Source organism: Eptatretus burgeri, chromosome 13 (genome assembly GCF_056783735.1).
Source record: "Eptatretus burgeri isolate ZD-2024b chromosome 13, Ebu_testis_v1, whole genome shotgun sequence".
NCBI lineage: Eukaryota > Metazoa > Chordata > Myxini > Myxiniformes > Myxinidae > Eptatretus > Eptatretus burgeri.
Window position 1 is genome coordinate 74,837,678 of NC_140973.1, and position 19,619 is coordinate 74,857,296.

Sequence of the window (19,619 nt, forward strand, 5' to 3'; positions counted from 1 at the left end):
GGGATAAAGAAAGGCAGAGCGGATGAGGATTTTCTATCATTTGTCCAAGATCGCTTTTTAACCCAGTTTTCGATAAGCCCACGAGGGAGGGGGGTGCTGTGTTAGACCTCCTTTTAAGGAATGATCCCTACATGGTGGTGGAGGCAGAGGTAGGATGACATTTGGGGACAAGCGACCACAATGTAATAAGCGCGACTATTATTGAGATGTGAAGTTTGGGGTAGTGGTGTAAGATTGTTAAATTTTAGAATGGCAAACATTGAGGGTGTGCAAGGTGATTTGGGAGCTTTACATTGGACAAAGTTTATTTTTTTTTTTTTGTATACCTTGTCGAGGCTCGTGTGAGAGATAACGCACAACGCACATAAAGGGGGGCATGAGACAAGAGGGGCGGGAGTGGGAAGGACAAAACAGTGGGGAACAGAGACATTAGGAGATCTGTGGAGGGGAGAGGGATGGGACAGGGAACATGGCGAAGAGAAGATGGACATTACAGGGACTTTCAGGAAGGAAAGCAGGGAATTTGAAGGAAGTGGGCTTGGGTGGATTATCGGGGGTAGAAAAGATCGAGGATTTGGATGGGGGATGATAAGAGGTGGTGGTGAACAGCTGTTTTGAAAGCCTGGAGGGAAGAATGGGAAAGAATAGAGTGAGGTAGTTTATTCCAAAGGCGGGAAAAAAAAAGGAATGAAAGAGTAAAGGTGAGCAGTGATTCATGATTTTGGTATTTTTACTAGAAGGAGGTTGTTGGCTGACCTTGAGCACCCTGAGGAAATGTGGTGGGGACAAATCGCAAAGAGAGCATGGGGGCAAGGCTGGAGAGGAGACGGTAGAAGATAGAAAGACCACCGACCAACCTGCGTTGATTGAGTGAGAGGCCCAAAGACTCAGCCTCATTGCGGGAGATGCCGATGATCCGAAATGCCCTGGTTTCTACAGCATGAAGCCGAGAAAGGTGGGAGACAGGAGCACCAGCCCAGAGGGGAGAGCAATACTCCATCAGGCTACGGACAAAAGCTTTGTAAGTGGTCAGGAGCTCAGAAGGGCCGAGGAAGGACTTTGCACGATGGAGGATTCCCAGTCGGCGACTGACTTTGGAGGCGAGGTTTGAAATGTGGCTTTACCAGGAAAGGTCATGGCAGATAGTAAGTCCCAGAAGCTTGAAAGAAAGGACTTCTTCCAGAGGATTGTTGAGAAAGTGGATGGGGGGGTTTTCTAAACGGTCCTTTCGAAGAGACATAGTGAGAGTGTGAGATTTGTCCGGATTGAAAGACATGTTCCACGTGTTGGACCAGTTTGTGATTTTATCAAGATATGCAGTGAGCGAAGAAGCTGCTGCTTGCCGGTCTGAGGGATGACCGATGGTACAGCAGAGGGTGGAGTCATCAGCAAAGAGATATGGAGGATTTTAGTTAATGAATGGGTGGTCTGCATCAGAGAAATGCGCAAACTTTAAGGAGCAAATGTGTACGGTGCAGAGTCGGTATATTCCAGTGAGGTGTAGAGTTATATGGTTATATGTGTTGGCTTAATGGCTCGGGTGGTGGGCTTGGGATCCTAGGGGATCCTGGGGAATCCTAGGATCCTGTGTTCAAATCCCCCTTGGCTGGTGAATTAATACCAGGTGGGGTTGACTCTGCCTGTCATCTTTCTGAGGTCGGCAAAATGAGTACCAGCTTGCTGGTATTCTGTGGTGGAGTGGTGGCCTGTCCAGGATTGTGCCCAATAGCCAAGGAGACTGCTGAGGCACCACCAATGCTCTGCACAGAGTATGGTCCCAATGGATGGATGTTGAGGTAGAGGCAGAAAAGTGACCAGGGTGGTTGAGCAGGAAGGTAAGCAGTGTAATCGAAACCTATCAAAGGCAAATTCTTTCTCTCTTTGTTTGTCTGTGTTCTATGCATGGCCACATATTTTAAGTTACAAACTCAAAACTCAGGGTACGAATACAGCTTTTTGCGGGGGATAGCGTAGGCTATGTGGCCGCAGTCTTACACTGGGGTGTGGGGGGGGGCAAGGGGGGACATAAATTCATAATGTAAATGTGTACCGTGTAGCACCACCTAGTGGTGACAGAGGGTATTACAATTTTCAAATTTCCTTTGGCTACAAAGTGTTACTTATTCACGTTTCTCTTCCTGTACAATGCCAGGTAAATCTACTATTAAGGATAAGCAGAAAGCATTTTTAGGTATTAAACAAAAGGACAAAAGTCGGACTCGCATCAGTATAGGAGGAAACAAAAACTAGTTAAGAAAATAACTCGGCAGGCGAAAAGAGAATATGAAAATTACATAGCCAAGATATTTAAACAAAACAGCAAGACATTCCTTAAGTATACAGAGGTAAGGAAAGGGTAAAGAAGAGTGTGGGCCCATTGAGAAATAGCACAGGAGAATTGGCTGATGATAAGGGTGAGATGGCGAGCTTATGAAATTGTTATTTTTACTTCTACATTTACACAAGAACAATCAGGGGAACTTCCAATAGCAGAGTATCTATCTCGGGGTGAGCAAGGGCTTTTCGAGGAGATCCAAGTACGAGTAGATGAAGCGATGAAACAGCTAGAAAAAACTAAGGGATGATAAAGCTCCAGGGCTGGATAACATGCATCCAAGAGTAATACATGATATGGCAAAGCAGATAAGCGTGATCTTAGTGGATATCCTCAACAGCTTATTGGAGTCAGAACAGGGCCATGGTGATTGGAGAATAGCAGATGCAACACCATCACTTAAGAAAGCTTCCAGAGAATAATTGGGGAACTAGAGACCTTGTGGCTTGACTTCAGTTGTGGGAAAAGTGTTGGAGACATTAATTAGAGATCAGACACGGAAACATTTCAATAATTTCAAACTAATTAAAGGTAATCAGCAAAGATTTACCAAAGGAAAGTCTTGTTGAACATATTTATCGGAGTTTCAGAAAGTAGTTTCTGATTGGGTGGTTGAGGGAAGTGCAGTGGATATCATGCATTGACATTCATAAGGCATTTGATAAGATCCCACATCGGAAGTTGGTAGCTAAGGTGAGGGCTTGTGGTATGGCTGGTAGAGGAGCTAACTGGATTGGAAACTGGATTATTGATAGGAAGCAGAGGGTGGTTGTGAGTGTGAGGATATCTGGCAAGAGGATGCAAATACCGTAGTGGGGTAGACCTCAGGGGTCTGTACATGAACCATTATTATTCATAATTTACATGAACGATTTGGATAATGATGCTGAGAGTCAGCTTATGAAATTTGCAGTTGGCACAAAGCTCAGAGGTAAGGTAGATAGCAGAGAGGGGTAATCAGATTCAGGAAAGTCAAGATACTTTCGTAGATTAGGCAAATGATTGGCAGATGCAGTTTAACATCAAGAATTGTAAGGTGCTGGAGATGAGTAAGAATAATGAAAATAGAGATTACGTGATGTAAGGGACAGTTTTGGAGTATGTCACACAGAAGAAGGATCGAGAGGTGGTAAAGATACAGGGATAAACACGCAACACAGCATCAGCAGCTATAGTTAGAGCAAACGGGGCTTCAGGTTATATTTGCAGGGGGATAAATCATAAATCAAAATAGCCACTGTCATACTGTAAAGGAATTTAGTGAGGGCTTTATCAAGAATAGTGTACAGTTTTGGTCACCACATCTGAGGAAGGACATAACTTCCAGAGAGGGGGTACAGGGTAGAGCGACTATATTGATTCCGGGCCTAGCTAGACTAAGTTACGAAGAACGTTGAAGGAGACAGGACTTTACACATTGAAAAAGAGATGATTACGAGGGGATCTGATAGAGATATTTAACATAATGAAGGATGTGGACAAGGTAGGTGCAGTGGACTTTTTCAACACGGTGGACAGTGTTAGGACCATGGCCCACAGCTTGAGGTTAAAGAAGATGAGAGTTCAGACAGTTTTAAGACAGAGGTCTTTCAGACAGAGAGTGGTGGGGCATGGAATGGTCTTCCCAGAAAGGTAGTGACAGTGGAGGGGGGTGGACAAGTTCAAATGGCAATTTAGATAGGTACCTGGATGCATTGGAGATAGAGGGTGAGGGATATTGGCTTGTGTGTTGATGGCTGAAGATACTAGGAATAGTCAGGTCAGGGTCAGGTATGGGAGCGTGTGCCAGAGCAGCGTGTCGCTGCATCCATTTTCCGCTGGTACTCCAAGGGCCTCTGTCTGGACATAACCCAGGAAGATGCCCAGCTCATCCACATCTCCATGAGATGCCGATCAACCTGCTGCAACCTTGAGGTACGTGGTCGGCCCATTGGCCTCCTCCACTCACAAGGATCCCTCGCTGAGAGAATCTGGTGAGTAGGATCAGCAGCAGGAAAACGAGCCACATGTCCATACAGCCGCAGCTGATACTGACGGACTATGCAGGTAACAAATCTCATTTAAGGCTCTCTCAGCAACCGCTCGATGGACACAAAGTCCGACCAGCGATAGCCAAGCAATCCGAAAAGACCTGGTACTAAAGGAATCAAGTCTCCGTCTCAGATTCTTTGCAGACTCCAAGTCTCACATCTGCAGAGCAAGACTGGAAGCACAAAGGACCTGAAGACTCAGACTTTCATCCTCCTGCACAGGTACCAACAGTGCCACACAACATGATCCAGTGAATCCATGACTCCCCAGGCCCGACTCAGACATCTACTGGACTCAGGCTCACAGCCAGCAGAGACATAAATATCACTGCCAAGGTAAGTAAATCTCTCCATGACCTCAACATCCAGACCACAAACAGGTACAGACAAGATAGCAGCTTCCAAGATGTCATTGAAAGCCTGAATCTTAGTTTAGACCCAGGACCAGTACACACCCCCTGACGAACTCCAGTAACAACTGGAAATAAGTCAGAGATGGTATCACCACATCCGCCAGCATTCTCAGTCCCTGAGTATAGTTCACACATCAGATTGATCAGTTTTGGTGGCACCTCACGAAGACCGAGAATCCTTAAGAGGGCATCCCGATTCACTGAATCAAACGTTTTGTGGAGACCAACATAGGCTGCAAGCAGCCCCTGTCGAAACTCTAGTCTGCGTCTGCGATGAGGACCCGAATGGAAAGGACACGGTCAATCGTTGATCTCTTTGGTGTAAAGCCTGACTGCACTGGATGCTGGTGCTCAAGCAGATGGTGGTGAACCCTATCAAGAATTAGCTGTGCAAAGACCTTGCCCGGCATTGAGAGCAGCGTCACCCCTCAGTAGTTGTTTCAGTCCTGGCAATCACCCTTCCCTTTCCAGAGAAGGACAACAAGGCCCTTCTTCCAGTCAGTTGGGGTGATGCCTGTGTTCCATGCAGAGCACAGAACTGCATGCAAAGACACGAGTGCAGCATTTCCACCAGCCTTGAGAAGTTCAGCATGGATGCCACAAATCCCAGGAGCTTTCACCCATTTCAACCAATCACTGCAGCCTGCATTTCCAAAGATGAAGGTGGATCACAGTTGATTGGAGGATCAGCAAAAGGGATTGTAACACCCCTGACATCCAACTCAACAGCTGGTGGATCAGCCTGGTACAGCCGCTCAAAGTAACCGGCCCAGCGGGCCTTCACTTCGGACCCCTCTGTTAAGAGCCGACCACCCTCCACTCTAACTACAGTACACTGAGGGCTGAGCTTGGAGGAACACAATGCGCAAATCCCCCTGTAAACTGGACAATAATCACTTAATCATAGGTGATGCTCTACCCCCTCACAGATTCCTCGCACACAGGCCTCCTTGTCCGCCCTTAGCACACGTACACTTTTGTTCTTCAACTCCCTGAATAGCTCAGTCCTGCTATTAAGCCTGGCTCTGCAACTCTGGTCAATGGTATCCAGTGTCCCTTGAGACAAAATTCTTCTTCACCCTACTGCGAGTTATCAAGACATCCACCGGCAATATCAAGGATGGTGGTCTTGAATGCACTCCACAACTCTTCAGCAGTTGTGCAGGAATAGTGCAGCACATGTATGATGGGCAGAATGGTCTCCTCCTGTGCCAAAGTTCCTTGTGTGTGTCCGGGTATGTAAGTGAATGAGTTGTCATACCTGCTCATGCACACCTGCACAGCTGGACAAAATAATTTGAAAATGGGATGTTATCATGAAAAAAATAAACAAATAAACTCTGAGAAATTTAATATGCCCGGTGTTGTCTTAATGGTTAGGGTGGTGGGCTTGGGATCATTGGGTCCTGAGTTCAAATCCCACCTGGCTGTTGAATTAATAACAGGTGGGGTTGATTCAGCCTGTCATCCTTCTGAGGTCAGCAAAATGAGTACCAGCTTGCTGGGATGATTGAACCATTTGAGTATCCTGTGTTCGAGTGGTGACCCGTCCAGGATTGTGCCCAATAGCCCAGGAGACTGTTTCGGCAGCACTGACACTGTGTACAGAGTATGATCCCGATGGATAGAAGTTGTACAAATCATTCGAAAATATCCCAATTCTCTGTGTGAGCGCATATTGAAAACTGTACAGAGACATGATAGAAGTAAATAAACAACTTAAATTTCTTCATTTCATCTGTATAACGTAGTTTTACTCAGTGATTTGTACTAATATTCGACTATTAATTGCAGAAACGAGTTCCTGGGTCTTGTATGACAATTAACTATGCCTCGAACCGAGGGAGCACACAAACGATGCGATTTTCAGAGGACGAATTGTTGGCCAATCGGAAAGTGGAGTCAGCCAGCATCAGATAGCTCAGAACCTTAGCATTCCACTTTCTACGGTCAATCGGGTGATTGTGCAATTCACCAGCGAAGGCAAGGAATCCACAGCTTCTCGTTATGGTCGACCTGGGCCCTCACAGAAAGTGTCTTCGAGCTGTCAAACGGTCCATCGAGAAAACTCCCCGTTGCAAGGAAGCAGATGTTGCAGAGGAGGTCCAAGTTAGCTCAAGAACTGCTGTGCGGTACCTTCATCAACTAGGCTACTATGGGAGAGCAGCAAGGAGAAAAACCTCTTCTTTGACCAGCCAACATTCAAAGAAGAAAGAAGTGGGCTGACGAAATGGCCACCAGACCCTTTGTGTTTTGGCAAACTAATTTTTTTTCAGATGAGTCCCAGTTTGCTCAATTTTCTGACAGTGAACGCGTAAGGGTCTGGAGACTTCCCAGTCAAGAGTTTTCTTTGAACCGATTGCAGCCAACTGTCAAACACGGTGGTTTTTCAGTGATGGTGTGGGGAGCAATCTGGAACGCTGGTCGGTCAGAGCTTGTGGAGTGTGTTGGCAACATCAACACTACGACACACATTTTTATCCCTGAGGATGGACTTCTTCCCGTCTTCTCCACTCGTCAGATGGTCAAAAACAACACTCTGTTCATGGAAGATGGAGCTCCATACAACACCGCAAAAAATACCAAAGGATGGCAGGACAGAAACGGAATCAAGCGACTTCCATGGCCACGCCAGTCTCCTGACATGAATCCCATTGAACACCTATGAGCCATATTGGATCGAGCTGTGCGGAAAATGTCCAGGAAATCAACATCACGGGCAGAATTGCTAATCCGTTTGTGTGAAGCCTGGGCAGAAATCCCACAAGAGAATTTTTCAGAACTCATTTGTTCTACGCCTGAAAGAGTAAAAGTATTGAAATCTCAAATGGCAAGTCTACAAAGTACTAGTGTATGTATTCAAATGGATCAAACATACTTCAAATGGTCAATAAATAAATTATTTTAAAATCATGGCGTCTATTTACTTCTGTCAAGTCAATGTCGTCATCATGGATGTGGTGGGACTGTATCGGAACATATGTGTGTTTGTTTGATTGTTTGTTGGACGAAATGCCTTTGACACTTGGTGGTTGTACTTGGGGTGTTTTGGGGTTAATGTTCTACCAAGTTGAAATGGCCACCTCCAACTTAAAGTCCCACCCCCTTGCAACTCACAGAGGGAGTGGGTGTTTCTCGTTACTATGGTGTACGAGGTGCAGTGGAACATGAGAAGCAAGAGTGTTAGCATCAACTCCGCTTTATTGCGCGTCCGGATGAACATTCCTGCCACCCCTAGCGGGCGAGTCATGATATACGAAAACCCAATCACGTGATACAGCACACTCCTCCCCTCGTAAAATGACAAGTCAAATGATGAAAGGACAATCATAACATGACCACCCGAAACCAATCAACACTCATAATCCTCCAAGTACCTCGGCCGTACCCTGACCCGCCTCGGACGGGCAGCACTGCCAGACAGCCCAGGCTCAGACGCCTCCCGGCTCGGTCGAGGTGACACCCTCGCCAGACTCGCGCCATCCGCAATAACAACTGCCCCCGGCCGACCAGCCTGCCCGACGTCCCCGGGCAGGACAGAATCAGGCGAAGACCCCCTGGGCGTCGGCACATCCGGCCCTGGCGATACAACGTCTGGCCACGGCGACACTACAGGTGGGGGTCCCACATCACTCGGCCCGGGGGGTGTGGGGGGGGGTTTACGCTGAACAGCGATCATGCATTTGGTCCACGTGCCGCTTCCACACCTCCCCACCATCAGTCCGCACCATGCAATTCGCCGGCCCCAGTACCACTGAGACCACAGCCGGCACCCATTTGGAACTGTGGAAATAATCGCGCACCATTACCCGCTGCCCCACATCGAAACTGCGCAGCAGCGTCGGACGCGACACCGCCCCAATCCACGACCGTCCAGGTCGCAGCAAATCCAGTCTGGACCGCAATGCCCGTTCCTAGAGACGAATGGCAGGCGAATCACCCATGACAGGATGAATCGCGTTCCTGTAATGGAGCAAAAAGACATCAACCACTGTCTGCACAGGTGCAACACCCCCCCCCCCCCTGCACAAAGCCCGTTTCAACATCTTAAACGACTCAGCCTGCCCATTCGTCTCAGGATGATGCGGTGCGGACCTTAGATGTCGAATACCATTTTGACGCATAAACTCATCAAATACACCTGCGATGAACTGCGGACCGTTATCAGAGACCAGGATCTCCGGTAATCCTTTATTAGCAAAGATCGTCCGCAGTTTCTCAACTGTAATGTTTGCTGATGTATGCTGCATTACTACAACCTCTGGCCATTTAGAGAATGCATCGATCACAATCAAAAACATTTTTTTCATTAACCAGCCCCGCAAAATCTACATGGACCCTCTGCCAGGCTCTGTCTGGGGTAGGCCATAGTCCCGAAGCTCGACGCGGGTTATCAGCATCTGTTTGACACGTGGCGCAACGCTTAACCAACTGCTCAATGTCTTTGTCCAACCCCAGTCACCACAACAGGCTACGAGCAAGACTCTTGGTCTTCACGACGCCAAGGTGACTGACATGCAGTTCTTCCAAACGCCGCTGCCTGAACTTCGGTGGAATCACCGTCCTCATTCCCCACATAACGCACCGTTGGACCAACGACAGCTCCGATGCGCGCGACGTGAAAGGTTGAAATGCCGGTGTCGAAAGTAGATCGCTCCAATTCCCCGTAGAAATCGCCTGGACGACACGGGCGAGCACCAGATCACAAGCCGATTCCGCCGCGACCTGACTGGCCATGATCGGCCCGCTTTGGACCTGGCCCAGCGCGAACACATCGACCCGGTCGGCCGACTCAGACGCAGCTGGACCCTCTGCACACAGCAAGCGTGAGAACCCGTCGCAGTTAGCATGCTTCTCGGTGCTTCGGAACTGAATATCAAAATCATAAGCACCAAGAAACAGACACCACCGCTGTATTTTCGCGGCCGCTACCACTGGTACCCCGCGTTCGGGTCTCAGGATGAATTGAAGCGGTTTGTGATCCGTCTGCAGAGTGAAATGCCGCCCCAGCAGGTATTGATGAAACCTCCGCACACCGCAGACGAGGCTGAGAGCCTCGCGCTCGATCTGGGCATATTTCCGCTCTGCTGCGGACAGGGTCCGGGATGCAAAACAAACAGGCCGCTCGGAACCATTGTCCATCCTGTGGGAGAGCACTGCCCCGATGCCATATGCAGGGCTGTTGCATGCCAATAAGAGCGGACGCGCAGGGTCGTAGTGCACGAGGACAGTATCCTCTGTGAGCCGCCGCTTGACGCGGTCGAACGACGCCTGGTGTGCAGGCCCCCAAGCCCAGCGCTCGTCCTTCCTGAGCAACCGTGTTAACGGCGCAAGTTGTGAGCTGAGCCCGCGCACGAACCTTTGGTAATACTGGGCCATACCAATGAACGAGCGCAGCTGCGTCTTGTCGCGAGGCGGTGGCATGTGTTGAATTGCCTCCACCTTCCGAGGACCTTTCAAACAGCCCCTCCGGCGTGATGATGTGCCCGAGGTATTCAAAGCGCTGCTTGAAGAATGCGCACTTGTCCCTGTTCAAGCGCAGGCCGCACGCTTCTAGCTTTGTCAGCACTTGGGCAATGTTTGCAAGGTGCTCGTCCGCTGTTTCCCCCGCAATGAGCACATCGTTCAGGTAGGTCTGAGCGGGCAGGCCAATGCAAACCTGATCCATGGCTTTCTGCCACAAGGCTGGGGCTGAAGGAATCCCAAAACAGAGTCGGGTATATCGATAGAGCCCTTGACACGTGTTGATTGTCAAAAGCTCGCTACTCCCGGGATCCATCGCAAGGTGAAAATATGCATCACGCAGGTCTAGCTTCGTGAAGTATCGACTCCCCGCCAATCGCACATATATTTCATCGATTGATGGCAGTGGATATTGCTCCACGCTGAGCTCCGGGTTAACCGTGGATTTGAAGTCCCCACACAATCGGACATCTCCATTCCGTTTCAGCACCGTGACAACCGGGGTGGCCCAATCTGAATACGACACCCGTTCGATCACTCCACAGGCCTCCAGCCTATCCAGTTCACGCTTGACCTTGTCCCGCAGGGCATACGGCACCGGACGTGGTTTACAAAATCGAGGAACCACCCCCTCCTTCAGGAAGAGCTTTGCCTCCACGCCCTTGAGTTTCCCAAGGTCGTCACAAAACAAACCTTGATGTCTTTGAAGAATCTTCTCCAACTGATCCTCCCACCGGCTCGGCACGGGTTGCACCAGGTGAACTGCGGCCCAGTCAAGCCTGATGCGGGACAGCCAATCTCGGCCGAGGAGAGACGGTCCCCTCCCCCGCACGACGTACAATGGAAGCGTGGTGACCTGGCCTTGGTACCGCACAGACACGTCTGCCATCCCGACTGGCGTTATCTTCTCGCGGGTGTACGTAAACAGCGTGAGGTTTGACCTGATAAGCTTCAGGCCATTGAGTCTACACGCGGTCTGTTCGCCGATGATCGACACAGCCGCTCCCGTATCGACCTGGAACGTGATCGGCGTTTTGTTCACTTCGATTTCCACCGTCATCGGGCGCGCCGCCGCCGGGCCAATTGAAAACAGGCTCAACAACGGCCGCCGGTTCCGCCCCGGGTCGCCTCGCCCATCGCCGTCCATGACCTTAACGGTGGCCGGCGCCCCACGGCACACACGCTTCAGATGACCCACCTTGTGACAATTTAAACACACGGTGCCTTTATACGGGCACGCACGGCACAGGTGTCGACCTCCGCATCCCAAACACATCCGCGGGGTCACCTCGTCGCACGTGCGGTCGCGCGGCGATGTCTGACCCGTACCGAAGGTCGTGCGCGCGTCCCGGGGTGCTCGCGACCCCGCGTGGCCGGTGATGGCCCGAACATCTCCGCGAGTTTGCTCGACCGCTGTAGCCGTGCTGACCGCCGAGTCGAATGTAATGGCTTCACCCTTCAGCCGTAGAACCGCCGAAACCATCTTCGCATCTTGTAAACCAGCAATAAAACGATCTCTGAGCTGAGCTGGACGCTCCCCCGCCGTGAACTTGCATGCCACGGAAGAATGCTTCACTCGCGCCACGAAATCAGCGACGCGCTCCTCTGCACCTTTCGAGAGGAGATCGAACTGGTATCGAGCGAGCTGTAATGACTTCTCCGGCGCCATCTGTGCTTTCATCTTCTCCACAATGTCCCGAAAAAACAGCCCGTCATCACGGGGCTTGTCCGGCGCCACCAAATCACTCAGCAGTCGATAATGCTCTGCCGAAAGTGAGGCGAGCAAGATCGACTTCTGTTTGCTCTCGTCGACCACATCATTCGTGTGGAAATAGCATCCCAATTGCTCCGAAAACAATTCGAAGTTGTCTCCGACGAAAACGGGCACATGTCCGTTTTCAACCATCCTCATCAGCCAACTAGAGTGTACGAGGTGCAGTGGAACACGAGAAGCAAGAGTGTTAGCATCAACTCCGCTTTATTGCACGTCCGGATGAACATTCCTGCCACCCCTAGCGGGCGAGTCATGATATACGAAAACCCAATCAGGTGATACAGCACAGTTACAATAATAATGAGAAGGGTACTCGGTACAGCGCATACCTCAGTCATGTAATGCCTGATCCACGAGAACATATCGGGCCCAATACATTTTTGAAATATCATGCGACATATCGTTTTTGGCCCTCTCTCTCAATGGTGAATAATCACTTTGGCAATTAAATAATTCTCGTATCCAGATCGGGATTCGGATCTTCACCAAAATCAAATCAATTCGTCGTGGTCACACACCCAACCTGTTTACCGAGTTTCATCCGAATCCTTCCAAACTTTTTGAGATAGCGTACCATATATACATATATACATATATATATATATATATATATATATATATATATATATATATATATATATATATATATATATATATATACATATATATATACATATGTACATATACATACATATACGAGTTCATCCCGATCTCTCAATGGTGAAGAATCACTTTTAAAATTCTAGTAGTGGGATACGGATCCGCATCTTCACAAAAATCGAATCAGTTTGTCATCGTCACACACCCAACCTGCCCACCAAATTTCATCTGGATCTGTCCACAACTTTTTGAAATATCTTGCACACAAACAAACAGAAAAACAGACAGAAAGTGGTGAAAACATAACCTTCACCTTCGGTGGTGGAGTAATAATAATAATAATAATAATAATAATTAAAACTGGTAAACCAGTAATCCCGGGCTTCAACCCGTGTATCTGACGTCAAAGGACTTTAATTTGCACTGAGTCTGCAATGGGGTCTTACTACGGTGTCCCTCATGTTATATCAATGAAGGACTGTAAAGCCGATAGCAATACATGATAAAGAAAGAAACTTCACATTGGACAAATCGAGGCTGGACAAAGTTTCAAGTCCCGAAAAAAGTCCAATAACTACAGATTTGCATATTAATGTAAATGGCGAACTTATAGGACGTTAAACGATCTTCCAGAATGTGCAGTCACTATAGCTCTATCTTCTTTCGGTTTCATTTTACGACATGTCGAAAATGAGTGATTTTAAACTTTGGGGGCTCTGGGGCCTCACTGGGGTCAAATACAGACATAGTATACAATATTTGGAGTCCCCTGTTTATGAACTATCTAAATCTGTCATTAAAATTTTTCAACTCTCATTTGCATATTTGGCATATTTAATGAGGAGAATCGGCATCATTTTAATCATATAAATTATGTAACGAGTTCGACCAAATTAACAACTTAACATTCCTATGGAACGTCGGAAATGTGTGCAAAAGATTGAGGCTGTCGGGTTACCCTTTCTGGAGAAGATGTTTTTAGGTTTTGGATAAAATCCAATATGGCCGCCATACCACGTGACCTACGTCATCAAAATTTTCAAAGTATAAACTTCAGGTGGAGAGTTATTAAATGGATAAGTTTCATTGAATTTCATCCAACCATTGTTTTCATTTAACGACATTTCAAAAATGGGTGGTTTAAACTTTGGGGGGCTCTGGGGCCTCACTGGGGTAAAATACAGACATAATGTAAACATATTTGGAGTCCCCTCTTTAAGGCCTATCTAAATCCGTCATTCGATTTTTTTCAACTCTCATTTGCTTATTTTGCATATTTAATGAGGCGAATCGGCATAATTTTAATCATATAAATTTAGTGACGATTTTGACCAAATTAACAACTTAATATTCACATGGAACATCGCAAATGTGTGCAAAAGCTTGAGGCTGTTGGGTTATGCGTTCTGGAGAAGATGTTTTTAGGTTTTAGAGAAAATCCAATATGGCCGCCATACCACGTGACCTACATCATCAAAATTTTCAAAGTATAAACTTCAGCTGGAGAGTTATTAGGTGTTTAAGTTTCATTGAATTTCATCCAGCTTAGTTTTCATTTTATGACATTTCAAAAATGGGTGATTTTCAACTTTGGGGGGCGCTGGGGGCTCACTGGGGTCAAATACAGACATAGTATAAATATATTGGGAGTCCCCTGTTTATGTGCTATCTAAATTTGTCATTAAATTTTTTCAACTCTCATTTGCATATTTTGCATATTTAATGAGGCGAATCGGCATCATTTTAAATCATATGACTTATGTAACGATTTCGACCAAATTAACAACTTAACATTCCCATGGAACAATGCAAATGTGTGCAAAAGTTTGAGGCTGTCGTGTTATCCGTTCTGGAGAAGAAGATGTTTTTAGGTTTTGGAGAAAATCCAATATGGCCGCCATACCACGTGACCTACGTCATCAAATGTTTCATAGTATAAACTTCAGGTGGAGAGTTATTATGGTGTTAAGTTTCGTTGAATTTCATCCAACAGTTTTCCCTCCAGATCCGCCACAAAATTTGTCAGTAGAACATAAAAACGCCTTTAATAATAATAATACTAACGAATTCAATAGGGCTTCAGCCATTTGGCTTGAAGCCCTAATAATAATGATGAACATAACAATATCTAGAACTACAAACAGTGATGTTGGCTTCCAAGCAAGCAGTCCGAATCTGCCACCCACATGGAGCCCCATTCGTATGTTTTTATGGGAAAATGGAGCCCAAATCCATTGAAAAAATATGTGAAGTATTGTTACATTTGTTTTGGGTTTCGACATGAAATTAGAGAACAGATAGAAGTGTATAGAGTAGTGTGGTCCATGTACGAGTAGATAGCCCATCTCAATGTGATTAAGTAGGGAAACGTTAGCTTAAGGATTGTCTTGTTTGAATGTGCACCATACAGGGGATGGTGCGTATGAATAATTAATTACCAATTAAGGTGAGGAATTATATGTATGTCCCTTGTAATGTCCTACTGGGTGGGACCAGGTGGCATGGGGGCTCTGCCAGGCAACAGAAGGGGGGGGAGGGAATCTTGGATCGCCTCCCAGGGGCTGGAGCCTGGATCGCCTCCCAGGGGGTGGAGCCTGGATCGCCTCTAAGGGGCAGTGTTTTTGTTGCCTCAGCGGAGGAGCCTAAATTGTGCGGGTTCAGTGTGGGAGGGAGGATTGTGGTCTGAGGAGAACAGGGAGAGGGGAGAGTTGGCCTGACTGAGAGCTGGTCTGAAAAAAATTGTGGATTTTGAGGAGAATAGCGAGATTGGAGATCATCCTGCCTGCCTGCCTTCACCCTGTTTTCTCTGCCTGGTGCTTGTTCGTTATCTTCACCACCTCATCACCTGCTCATCCCGCCTGTTTGTGGCTGCTTCAGCATCACCCCCACAACCCAGATATAAGCCACTCAGTTCTCGTTCCCTCTCCCAAACTGTGAATGAGTCCGGAAGGAGGCTCATTAGATTTATTTTTACCTCACTGCACATAATAAATTATTTATCAATTGCATTCCCTTCCTTCCCTCCCAACCCACCATCATATTTCTTTCATTGCAATCACCATCCCCTGGTTATCTGGATTGGTTTCAGGAATAAATATGTTGGCTTCACAAAAGCTTGAGGTTCTCGTATCTCTCATCCGTTCTTGCGTGTGCAAACCCACCATTAATTGAACGCGGTCTGAGGGAGTTAAAGCCAGTTCGGCCGATCCGTCCAACGTCGGTCTTAATCGACCTGGGCATGACAGTATGCTACCTTTTGTGGCCCATCCAGCATCAGCCAAACTACATATCGTACACAACTTGGTTTTGTTAAATTTCAGTGTTTTGTGATTACGTCACATATTCGACCAATAGTGAGCTTCAAAAGTTTTTTGAGTAGAAGCTTCAACTCACATTTCACTACCCTCTTGGGATGCATGTTTTCTGCCAAATTAAATCCGTCCGTCCGTCCGGACAGACGATACTCTGTACAGAGCATCAATGCTGCCAAAGCAGTCTCCAAAACTATTGGACACAATCCTGGACAGGTTGCCGCTCTAATATAGGATACTCAAATGGCTCCATCATCCCAGCAAGTTGGTACTCTTTTTGCCAACCTGAGAACGATGACAGGCTGAGACAACCCCACCTGTTGTCCACCTGGTACTAATTCAATGGCTGAGCAGGATTTGCACTCAGGACCATAGGATCCCAAACCAACCACCCGAACTATTTAGCCAAAACCAGGCATCAAATTAAATGGCAATCGGTTTAGTAATTCTCGAGAAGAAGATCGTTTTATGTTTTGTGAAAAAAAATCCAAGATGGCCACCAATAGAGGACAAAATTTTTTCAACGAAATCTGTTACGATGATCAGGGTGTGCTTAAAACATGCACAGATGGCATAGCCAGTTGTATCAGTTTTTTCAAAAGTCGTTTCACAAAAATCGGTGGAAATAGAATAATAATCTGAACTAGAACAAATGGGTTCCATGCCTGTCGGCTTGGAAACTGAATAAAAATAACAACAATAATAATAACTAGAACTGCCACTTTATAACAGTGATGACCAGGTACCCAGATGTCCGCCTTTGATAAAACATGAGACTTGTATGATAGTTGCAAAGTTTTGCTTCGATAGGATCAGTGGTTCCAGAGAAAACATTATTTAATAGTGATATAAATACAGCCCTGCTTCGATACAGCGTGGAACTGACAAGTTACGAACCGAGTAACACAAAGTGTTCAATCTATTTATTACGTATTCAGTTAGCCCTTTTTCCTGGGGACATTGTCGGCATCAATTGAATTGCTATTCCTGTCCCCTCAAACGCATTCAGGTGCAGTGAAATGAGGCTTCTGGAAAAAAAAATATATAAAAGCTCTCAGATTCAAATAATTCAATAATTCTGGCTGCCAAACCCTGTGACCAATCAGGTTGAAATTTTAAACCTACATTTCACATGTCGGCTAGATTATAATTGTGAAGTTTCACATTTATTGATGTTGCAGTTCCAGAGTAAACATTAATTTAATATTTTCCCTTCAATCCAATATGGCTTCCAAACGGTGTCGTAAATCAAAGGGGGGGGGGGGAGAACTTTTTGTTCGTCATGGAGAGGCGGTCATATATGTGGAGTTTCGCCTCGATCTGTTCAGCCGTTTCAGAGAAGACTTTTAAAGTTATTAATTTCCAATCCAATATGGCTGCCATACCATGTGACCTATTACAACATATATTTAAATTCTCCATCTAATGGGGAAGTGGATTATAAATGCTTGTTAAGTTTCGTGTTGATCGGACAAGGTGCGTTTTTCTATCCAAGATGGCCTCCAAACCATGTGACTTGTGACATCATAATTTTTACCCTATATGCAGGCATGGGGGTAGATTATAGTAGCCAAGTTTCGCTTCGATAGGTTACATGGTTCCAGAGAAAACTGTGGTTTTTCCCAAAAAAAAAAAACAGAAACAGATAGGTTATGTGGTCTGTTTCTGTTTGTTTAGTTTCATTTGTACATCTCTATGACTCCAGCTTTTAAAAAATTTCTTTCCCTTTTTTACTTTTACCCATCACTTCCTTTTTATCTCCTTAAATGTTACTTCATGTTTCCTCATAAGGCTTTATTGGCAATGTCAGTGTAGCTTCAAGCCTCAGGTTACCTTTCCAATGCGCTTTCCCTCCACTGCAAGAGCCTTCATCTTCGAAAAATAATGGTAGAATGTCACGACATAAGTGATGACTGACTTCTCATCTGGGTGCATGACTGCAACATCTGAAATCAGAGCATGAACTACATTAATCCGTGACATTTTTGCCTTATAAGATGGACTTTAAGATCTCTGTGCAACTGATGTCCACAAATTATACTTTATAAAAACTTTAGTTGGTGTTCAAGGTACACCAATGCTTCCTTCATTCACACCAAACAATGTTCCTTTGCTAGAACAGCTTAAGCACCGCCTTCTCCCACCTGAATCACATCATCCACAAGGAAACCCCGCCTTCAGCGAGGCTTTCAAAGTATTCCTGTGGGATGTTTTCCCATCCCATTCCAATAAGTGGAGCAGTTTGTTAGCCGAGTAACATCATCACATTCTTAGCCCTTTGTCAGGGCTGACAGGATGGCCGAGAGGTATGCACATTCATCTCGAAGCTGTCGAGCCTGGGTTTGAATCCTGACCCAAATATAAACTGTCATCCTGGTGTTTGACAGGCAGGGTGATTCTTCATTGTGTGCTATCCCTGAGATGGACATTAAGCTCGGAGTCCCGTTTGCCAGCCTTCATTGGTGGACGTTGTCGATCCCATGGTGTTCTTTGCAAAGATTAGACGAGCTATCATTGGCACCATGAACAAATTCGAAAATGCTGTCCTAACCAGTGGAGGACACTGGATCAGCAGCACAGTCACACCCTCAGCCAATGTTGTTCCCCCGCAGTCTTGTGGTGCATACGAACGAAGAAGCCCTTTGTCACACACTTCCAGGACCCTGAATAACCAAAGATATAGGTCAGAAACAATGAAGACTGTCTTGATGCTCTTTTTTAATTGAAAGGTTGGCTGGCGCTTCAAGCAGGAAAATAATATATTGATTGAAATGGCCTCAAGTTTAAGGAATTAAAAAAGGGTTCGGTTGCATTTCACCATTTCATTCTGCAAACGAATGTTGGAATAAGATACAAAAGCAGAAAATTCATTGCAAGCAAATGCAACACCACAACAGGAAAAGTGGGATCATGCCAAAAAACAAGCCAGTGAAGTCATAGTAGAAACTCAGGCTTGCAATGGCTCACCATGTGTACATACCAGTTACGACATAATGTTGACCGTAGCCCATGAAGAAGGGAAAATGGTCAGCTGTGTTCATGACTCAGAACATCTCAGAATGATTATACCCCTTGGAGTAAATTACCTTGTGGTGTGAATGAGGTACATATTCCCACTTCAGGAGCAAAGTTTCCCAGTCATTGGATGCAGAACTAGGTTACCGGTTTCCCCAAACCTTTTTGATCCATATTAAAGCATATTATTGATGAAAATCCGTTGGTCTCTAATTGTATCATGATGTGTCCAGTTAAAATCCCAACCTTCAGGGTCCAACAGTTTGGTGATACCCAGCTCCTGTTCAGCCACAGAGAACGCCTTCTGCAGGTTACCATGGGGATCGTTGACATCCAGTTTGTCGTAATCTATTAAATCTGGCCTGAAAACAAAAATATATAGGCCTCACAGTGACTTGCAATTATACACCAATGTGTGGAGCAATGAAAGTTAGAAGGAAGTGCTCAGTTCGTGGTTGTCAGATGGAAAGTTTGCTGACCTGTGCTTGTGTATTATCGCATTGAAGGCCATACCGTCACGCCAGCTGGTTGTAAAATTCTGCACGTTCACGTGTTTGTACCTGAGACAAGTGACCTTTTTCAACAAACTAATCGAACACATTATTACATTATATTATTCAGGAAGGGAAACTGAAAAATTAGCACCAACAACCAACATACGTGGAAATTTTTTTCACG

General features: G+C 46.2%; 1 protein-coding gene across 1 annotated transcript in view; it reads right to left on the minus strand.

Moving 5' to 3' along the window:
• The window catches only part of LOC147014799 (spectrin beta chain, non-erythrocytic 1-like), a 116,195-nt gene that overhangs the window by 83,620 nt on the left and 12,956 nt on the right, over positions 1-19,619 (minus strand). The window contains exons 5-7 of the mRNA XM_085853084.1: positions 19,421-19,501; positions 19,188-19,303; positions 17,760-17,872 (exon numbers count right to left, since the gene is read on the minus strand). Of these exons, the coding sequence (XP_085709210.1) occupies positions 17,760-17,872; positions 19,188-19,303; positions 19,421-19,501 (310 nt within the window). The remainder of the gene's footprint in view (positions 1-17,759; positions 17,873-19,187; positions 19,304-19,420; positions 19,502-19,619) is intronic.